Below are 9,092 nucleotides of genomic sequence, written 5' to 3'. Positions count from 1 at the left end.
CTCCATCTGACTCCACCAGGCTCCATCTGACTCCACCAGGCTCCATCTGACTCCACCAGGCTCCATCTGACTCCACCAGGCTCCATCTGACTCCACCAGGCTCCATCTGACTCCACCAGGCTCCATCTGACTCCACCAGGCTCCATCTGACTTCACCTGGCTCCATTTGACTCTAACCGACTCCAACTGACTCCATCCGAATCAATCTGACTCCATCCATCTCAAACCGACTCCATCAGACTCAAAATGACTCCATCTGACTCAAAATGACTCCATCTGACTTCAACTGACTCCATCCAACTCAAACTGACTCCATCCGAATCAATCTGACTCCATCCATCTCAAACCGACTCCATCAGACTCAAAATGACTCCATCTGACTCAAAATGACTCCATCTGACTTCAACTGACTCCATCCGACTTCACCTGACTCCATCCAACTCAAACTGACTCCATCCGAATCAATCTGACTCCATCCATCTCAAACCGACTCCATCAGACTCAAAATGACTCCATCTGACTCCAACTGACTCCATCTGACTCCATCTGACGCCATCAGACTTCACCTGACTCCATCCAACTCAAACTGACTCCATCAGACTCCACCAGGTTCCATCTGACTTCACCTGGCTCCATTTGACTCTAACCGACTCCAACTGACTCCATCCGAATCAATCTGACTCCATCCATCTCAAACCGACTCCATCAGACTCAAAATGACTCTATCTGACTCTAACCAACTTCATCTGACTCCAACTGACTCCATCAGACTTCAACTGGCTCCATCCGACTTCACCTGACTCCATCCGACTTCACCTGACTCCATCCGACTTCACCTGACTCCATCTGACTCCACCAGGCTCCATCTGACTCCACCAGGCTCCATCTGACTCCACCAGGCTCCATCTGACTTCACCTGGCTCCATTTGACTCTAACCGACTCCAACTGACTCCATCCGAATCAATCTGACTCCATCCATCTCAAACCGACTCCATCTGACTCAAAATGACTCCATCTGACTCAAAATGACTCCATCTGACTCAAAATGACTCTTCAACTGATCAACTGACTCCATCCAACTCAAACTGACTCCATCCGAATCAATCTGACTCCATCCATCTCAAACCGACTCTCAAAATGAATCTGACGCAACCTGACTCCATTCGAATCCATCAGACTCCAACAGATTCAACCTGACTCCATCAGACTCCATCTGACGCAACCTGACTCCATTCGAATCCATCAGACTCCAACAGATTCAACCTGACTCCATCAGACTCCATCTGACGCAACCTGACTCCATTCGAATCCATCAGACTCCAACAGATTCAACCTGACTCCATCAGACTCCATCTGACGCAACCTGACTCCATTCGAATCCATCAGACTCCAACAGATTCAACCTGACTCCATCAGACTCCATCTGACGCAACCTGACTCCATTCGAATCCATCAGACTCCAACAGATTCAACCTGACTCCATCAGACTCCATCTGACGCAACCTGACTCCATTCGAATCCATCAGACTCCAACAGATTCAACCTGACTCCATCAGACTCCATCTGACGCAACCTGACTCCATTCGAATCCATCAGACTCCAACAGATTCAACCTGACTCCATCAGACTCCATCTGACGCAACCTGACTCCATTCGAATCCATCAGACTCCAACAGATTCAACCTGACTCCATCAGACTTCACTCTGACTCCATCAGACTCCATCTGACGCAACCTGACTCCATTCGAATCCATCAGACTCCAACAGATTCAACCTGACTCCATCAGACTCCATCTGACGCAACCTGACTCCATCAGATTCAACCTGACTCCATCTGACGCAACCTGACTCCATTCAAATCCATCAGACTCCAACAGATTCAACCTGACTCCATCAGACTTCACTCTGACTCCATCAGACTCCATCTGACTCCAACAGATTCAACCTGACTCCATCAGACTCCATCAGACTCCAACTGACTTTGTGTTTATGTCTTGTCACCGCCGCTGCAACATTTATTAATAAGAATGCTATCAAAACATCTAGGATATGAACCTTGTTTGACCTCCTGACCCTTTTCTGATTAGCACCTTTCTCTCTTTTATTTTTTTCTACTGTAATTGCATCTGATTGTACATTGGCTTGATAGATGAATGTAGAAAAATCTGTTATTTCTTCTTGTATGTTAAAAAAATTGCAAAACAGATTTAAACATTAAAACATTAAATGTGTAAACATTAAATATGAATTCATTCAATGCTCAAAAGATAAAATGAAATAAAAATAATGAAATTCGATGGAATCGACTGTGAGCATCACATGATCTGTGTGCTGATCTGAGCCGCTGATTCAGACCCGTGTGTCGCTCAAGATGCTGCCTACGAAGGGATCTGTCTATGTAGACATTAGCGTCTCTATTAGCGTCTCAAACAGGCCCGAAATAAAGCGCATCAGAAACAGAAGCCGCTCTTCCTCTCAGCGGTGGGATGGAAGCGTGTCGTGCCGATCAGGTCACGCGTGTCTCTGAAAGCGTGCAATTACAGTCCAACACCACGCCACACCGAACTGAAGAACAACTAATTAGTGTAATTATGCAGACGCTTCGAGAGCAGAGGCAGCGTCTAAAACAAACTCCACCACAAACTTTCACAATAATAATTCATCACTGGACTATTGTCTCCAGCAGATAACACCGCTCTGTAAATCAGCTGCAGAAGTGTAATGTTACTCTCCATTTCATATTAGATCAGAGCTGATTGTGAAACGTGTTAAACATGTTCTCTATTAAAACATCTCGTGATCTAGTTATTTCTGACACAAACTCAGTAATGAGGCCTAGTGTTATATAATCTCCACTTAATCATTTTCTCTTTTCATTTGGATCTTGATGGACTTGAATCGAAAGATCAGATGATTCACACTGAATGAATGAATCAGTGTGAAATCAGTTCATTCAGACTCTGATTCTGATTGGACGACCGGCTCTAACCTGGTGTGAGTGACGATGTCAGTCAAGGCTCCGCCCTCCAGGAACTCCATCACTACCCAGAGTTCATCACTGACCAGATAACTGTTGTACATGTCGACCACGTTCTCGTGATGGTAGTCTCTCATGATGACCACCTGCAAGCAGATGAACAGCGAACAGGAACACGATTAAAACATCTCGATTACAAATTAGGCCTACATGACGAAAATTGTAGTTAGTAACATAATCTGGATTACACATATTAGGTAATGTAGTCTGACTACTCATTTTATCACATAGATGTGAATGGGATTATTGTGTACCTTAAAAAAATTTTTTTTTAAAGTTTTATTACATATCTTAAAAACACTTTCTTTTTAATTTTACAGAGAAATGTGTGACCCTGGAGCACAAAACCAGTCGTAAGGGTCAGTTTTGTGAAATTGAGATTTATGCATCATCTGAAAGCTGAATAAATAATCTTTCCATTGATGTATGGTTTGTTAGGATAGGACAATATTTGAATATCTGGAATCTGAGGGTGCAAAAAAATCTAAATATTGAGAAAATCATCTTTAAAGTTGTTCAGATGAAGTTCTTAGCAATGCATATTACTAATCAAAAATTAAGTTTTGATATATTTACGGTAGGACATTTACTAAATATCTTCATGGAACATGATCTTTACTTAATATCCTAATGATTTTTGGCATAAAAGAGAAATGTATAATTGTGACCCATACAATGTATTGTTGGCTATTGCTACAAATATCCCCCAGCGACTCAACACTGCTTTTGTGCTGCAGGGTCACATATTACAATACTAAAATTTCATATTTTGGTTAGTATTTTAATTATAATAATAATAATTATTATTATTATTTTAATTATAATTACTATAATTATTATTTTATAGACATATTGATATATAATCACATAGTTTTTGCCTATATTGCGCAACTTTTCGCTATTTTGTTGACCAGGATATTGGCGCACTCACCTCGTTGAACAGAAGTTCCCGCCGCTGCTGTTTTCTCAGGTCCATCTTCTTCACAGCCACCTGTTTGCCGCTGTGCTTCTCGGTGGCGATGCACACGATGCCCGTGGATCCCTCCCCGATCTTCAGGAAGTTGTCCAGATACTCGCGCGGGTCGCCGGGGTTCACCACCAGCTGCAGCGCCGCGCGGAACTGCTCGTGCGAAACCCTGCAGGGCGGCTGCTCGGAGGACGAGCCCCAGCTGGGCGGCGGATAGGCCCCGGGGCCCGGGATGAAGGGCGAGGAGGGCTGCGAGTGCGCTCCCTGCGGGGTGTAGGGAGGGCTGGGCTGCGGCGGCAAGGGTTTGTAGTGGAAACCGGCCGGGTAACCGGGTTTGCCGTGGCTCTGAGGTAGTTTGAGGGGAACGCGTGGGTACGTCTCGGGCCCCGGCCCCGGCGGACTCCCGTCACGGGCCACTCGCTCATACTCACCCTGTTAGACCCAAACACACAGCATCATGAGTGAATGCAGCAGCAGCAGAAGACGCTCATTACAGGCCGTGATGATCCTCAGAGCTGCTGTCTGCTGAGGGAACGGCCCTCAAACTGAGGCTCAACGTCACACATTACAGCAGGACAACAAACCAAATCACGCTGACACTGGATTCACGGAATCATTCATTGAAGATCTGCTGTGTTTTACTGAAGTGAAAAAAAATTGTGAAATATTATTATAATGTAAAACAGCTGTGTTCTATGTGAATCTCTGTTAAACTGTAATGTATTTCTGTGATGTGCAGCTGTATTTTCAGCATCATTCCTCCAGTCTTCAGTGTCACATGATCACATTAATTGAAAACATTCATATTTGTGTGGAAACTGTGACATTTTATTTTTCAGGATTCACAGCTGAACAGAAAGTTCATAAGAACAGCATTTATTTGAAATATAAATCTATTGTAACATTATAAATGTCTTTACTGTCACTTTTGATCAATTTAATGCATCAATGCTGAATAAAAGTAGTAATTTAATTAATATCTTTCAGAAATGTTTCTCGAGCAGCAGATCAGCATATTATACTGATTTCTGAAGATCATGTGACACTGAAGACTGGAGGAATGATGCTGAAAATACAGCTGCGCATCACAGAAATACATTACAGTTTAACACATACTCACAGAGAAAACAGATTATTTGAAATTGTAATAATTATATGTAATACAATCATATTGTAATAATATTTCAAGAGTTCTTTCAAAAACATTGAAAAACGTAATTATTACTTTTTATTATATTAATTATTGCTTAATTATTCAAACGTTTGACTAGTAGAGCGTGCGATACGCACATATGGAAGTGAGTAAAAGCAGAGCTGGGATCTTTTCAGCAAACAAAGAAAAACGAGCATCTGTTAGAGGAATAAAGCAGGCTCCACGTCACAGGATCTGATTCCCGGTCAGCGGGGTCACGGTGGGCGGTAGATTGAATTATTGGCACCACGCCCCGAACACAAAAAGATGACACGACACGGATCGACATCTAAGCGCCTGATGATGAGAGCGCCGGCTGTAATTACGCCGGTGGGCTCGTTTAATCAATCATCCCGGCGAGGCTGTTTATGGGCCGGAGAAAGTCCCGAGACCCCCTTTCCCAACCGGCACCACTGGCTGATCCATGTTCGTTAAATGCACATTAATCTGAATTTGGCAGCGTAATCAACAACCCAACTGGAGTGTGAAATTGAATTCTGTGGTGGAACACGCCGCCGCGGCTTTAATGCAAGGGCTGCAGAAAAGGAAGGTACCACAACATCAGTTCATCACAATGAACACTCGACGTGTTCCCGAGTTCCCAAGTCCCCGAGCTGTTGGCCTTTAACGGCCTGAGATTCCCAACAGCGCCAACAAAACGCTGGGCTCGCTGAAAGTGACCGAGTCGAAGTGAATGAGAACGAAAGAGGTTCATTATGAGGCCGCTGAGCCGAGACTGATGGGACTGCAGAATCACGGTGAAATCACACACACACTGACTGTGCTGCTCCATACAGTACGCATTTCCCCGAATCACCATCTAACCCTGCGTAACTCAGCCAAACCCGCCAGAAACACGGCTCAGACTTCACCCAGAAACATGAAAGTACTGAAAATGAAGTGAGTGACGTGACATGTGGGCAAGTATGGTGACCCATACTCTGAATTAGTGCTCTTCATTTATCCCAATCTAAGTGCACACACACAGCAGTGAACATTAATGCCACGGCGCCCGGGGAGCAGTTGGGGGTTCGGTGCCTTGCTCAAGGGCACCTCAGTCGGGGTATTGAAGGTGGAAGAGAGCGCTGTACATTCACTCCCCCCACCTACAATCCCTGTTACAATTATTTCAAATAACATCGTTTTAATTTAAATTTTAGTTAACTATACTAAGTCTTGTGTAAATTTATGTTGCAATATTTTGAGGAGGCTAATACAGTAGTCCTGAAATATCTGTGAATTTTCATCACAGTTCGGAGCTCAAGCATGTGTAAATGAAGGTCTGGGATGAGCCGCTTTTATCTGGGCGATGCTACGGTTCCATTAATTGATTCCTGCGCCACTCTCACGAGTAATTCTGTGTCTCCGGCCGCCGAGTGAGTAGATTACGAACTGACACCAGATCCATCACAGAGCCGGTGTTGCGGAGCGCTGGTGCGACCGAGAGATAATACGCCCTACACGGCCTGCGGGTGAGGAGCGGACCGTGCATGTGCAAGACGTCCACTGTGATTTAACACCTTCTAAAAACAGTTCTTTCTTTTGATTTAGGGGTAAAATATCAAACAGACGTTTCTTCATGAGATTCTCCTGATGATGGTGATAGTAGCAGTAAATACAAAACAATAAGCAAGCAATATTTTTAATGAATCTTAATTTATGTCGTAATATATTGAGGAGTTATTGAGGAAGTGGCTAATACTCTTCTAATGCGGAAAGTGCATGAAATGCAATGTAAAAGCATCTGCTAAATGCATGAAATTAGAAAAACAGCATGCATTAAACGCAGAACATCCAACATGTTCTTAAATAAAATGCCGTTCAGGCAGAGGAAGAAATTTTTGGGGGCTGAAAATATGTCATAAAAGTTCCTAAAACACAAGTATACAAAACAGGTTCTGCGAGGGATGTAAATTTATGTTGCAATATATTAAGACGTTATTGAGGAATCTCATACTTTCCCACAGACTTGCACTCAATGTGTGGCGGCACTTCCCCCGGGGGAAATATAGGCTATATATAAAACAGCAAATGGGATTATTGAAATTGCAAATTCATTCTCTGCCAGCAGGAGGCGCTTTAGGAGCAGCAGATATAGCAGTTTCCCCGGTAACGGTTGTAAACAAAGTAGCGCTCTGCTCATAAACGCTACTTTATCAGGCATTATAGGAAAGATTAAATGAAAATGACATCGAAACTTTTCTAAAGACAGTGAGTGCCCTTCAAAGATACAGTCATATAAAGACACCCACGCCGCGTTTTGACTTTGAAACGTACAGAGCTCATGTTTATTCAACGAAGTCAAAGCCTTTTGGAAAATCTATTTGTGGCAGTCAATGTTGATATTGTGGTGGGCCGCCACAAATAAATCAATGTATGGGAAACACTGTACTTCTAATGCAGAAAGCATCCTCCAAATGCATGTAAATGTAGCGCTCTTTTATCATATTAATATTTATTGCACATTTTTGCTGCCACAAGATGTTTGAGCAAAACAGTGGATCTCCATGGAGCCTTTTCCTCCAAAATCTACCACGTGACCATCTCTGAGAAGAGATCACATGCAAATGATGCATTATCAGTAGCGGTTCACTTTGGTATCTTGCTTTGATTGTAAACTGTGCCAGAGAACCACACAAACTCATTGCACTATTCACAAGTTCGCACTTACATATAATCAGAGCAAAGAGTGTGCATATTTGGCGTGTGGTCCGAAGGGGAGGGGCTCTGAGCTTGGAATATAAACTGAACCCGAGAACCCCCCATATCTCCAAGCTGGGACAGGAATAGTTTGGAGTGAGGAGTTGGGGTGGAGGAGGGATGCCAGAAAACTGTTGTGGGACAAAGGCAAGTTGGCTATATATATATTTTACTATAGTGCTAATTATATACAGTGCTCCACCCGAACTTTGTTAATAAAACATCACATAGTGTGAATGCGTCCTTAAAGGGGTCCTATTATGCTCTTTTACAAAGTCTTGATTTTGTTTTGGGGGTGTACTAGAACATGCACTCATGCTTGGTGGTTTGAAAAATGCATTATTTTTCACATAATTTGTTTGATGAAGCTCCGCCTTCCGAAAAACAAAATGTGTTGTGATTGGTTAGCTGTCCCGGTGCGTTGTGATTGGCGAACAGCTTAGACGGTGTTTCAGTACTGCCCCGCCTCTTGCTCCGTCTTTCAACAAAAGCTTTTGGCGAATCCGGCACTACTCACTCGTGATGTGGAAGCTGTCCTCAGTAAAATGCGCAGCACACAATAGCAAATTGGGGTTATAATGCTCAGGAACAGAGTTAAAAAGTAAATTGCAACCACTGTTTCCTGACATCATCCACTTTCGGAAGCCCAAACAAAGACGATTGGGCATGGAGGTGAAAAAAACAGCGCTTCAGGCGGTCGCGCACTGGACGAGAAACACAGCGTCACATCACGTCTTTAAAATTCAAATACATTATTTTCTATGAGTGTAGCACACCGGCGGCGTCTGTCCGCGGCGCCCAGCTATGTGATACATTATTTGTAAGAATTGTTCTAGACCAGCGGTTCTCAGTCCTCGCGTACCCCTGCTCTGCATGATTTGCACGTTTCTCTTTGTTAACACACCTGATTCACATCATCTCGTTAGAAGTGAGCTCCGTGCATGAACTGTGTTCCGATTAACATGCTCCCTACACAGTGTGCATCGCTCCCTACTCCCTGAGCAGGGGAAATCCGTTGAAGTTTACTTCACTTCGGAATATTCATTAATTTACAGAAACTTACTAGAGAAGCGTCAAGTGGGACATAATATACCTCTGTAAATAAATACAATTTAAATTCACGTCTCGCACACTTAAATGCCCTTTGTATGGAACATATACGCTCCCTTCAAACTGGAATCATGGAGGAATATCC

The 9,092-nt window shown here is 43.5% G+C and overlaps 1 protein-coding gene across 3 annotated transcripts in view; it reads right to left on the bottom strand.

Moving 5' to 3' along the window:
* pak5 (p21 protein (Cdc42/Rac)-activated kinase 5) overlaps nucleotides 1-9,092 on the bottom strand; it is a 53,602-nt gene that overhangs the window by 11,542 nt on the left and 32,968 nt on the right. For all 3 annotated transcript variants that reach the window (XR_001606211.1, XM_016249378.1, XM_016249379.1), the window contains 2 exons: nucleotides 3,970-4,437; nucleotides 2,991-3,124 (listed from right to left, as the gene is read on the bottom strand). Coding sequence is in view for 2 of the 3 variants with exons in the window: in XM_016249378.1 (XP_016104864.1) it covers nucleotides 2,991-3,124; nucleotides 3,970-4,437 (602 nt within the window). In the remaining variant the exon portion in view is untranslated. The remainder of the gene's footprint in view (nucleotides 1-2,990; nucleotides 3,125-3,969; nucleotides 4,438-9,092) is intronic.

Source organism: Sinocyclocheilus grahami, unplaced genomic scaffold, assembly GCF_001515645.1.
Source record: "Sinocyclocheilus grahami isolate Dianchi unplaced genomic scaffold, SAMN03320097.WGS_v1.1 scaffold924.1, whole genome shotgun sequence".
Lineage (NCBI taxonomy): Eukaryota > Metazoa > Chordata > Actinopteri > Cypriniformes > Cyprinidae > Sinocyclocheilus > Sinocyclocheilus grahami.
Note: the sequence above shows the minus strand (reverse complement) of the source record. Positions and strands in the feature narration are given on the sequence as shown.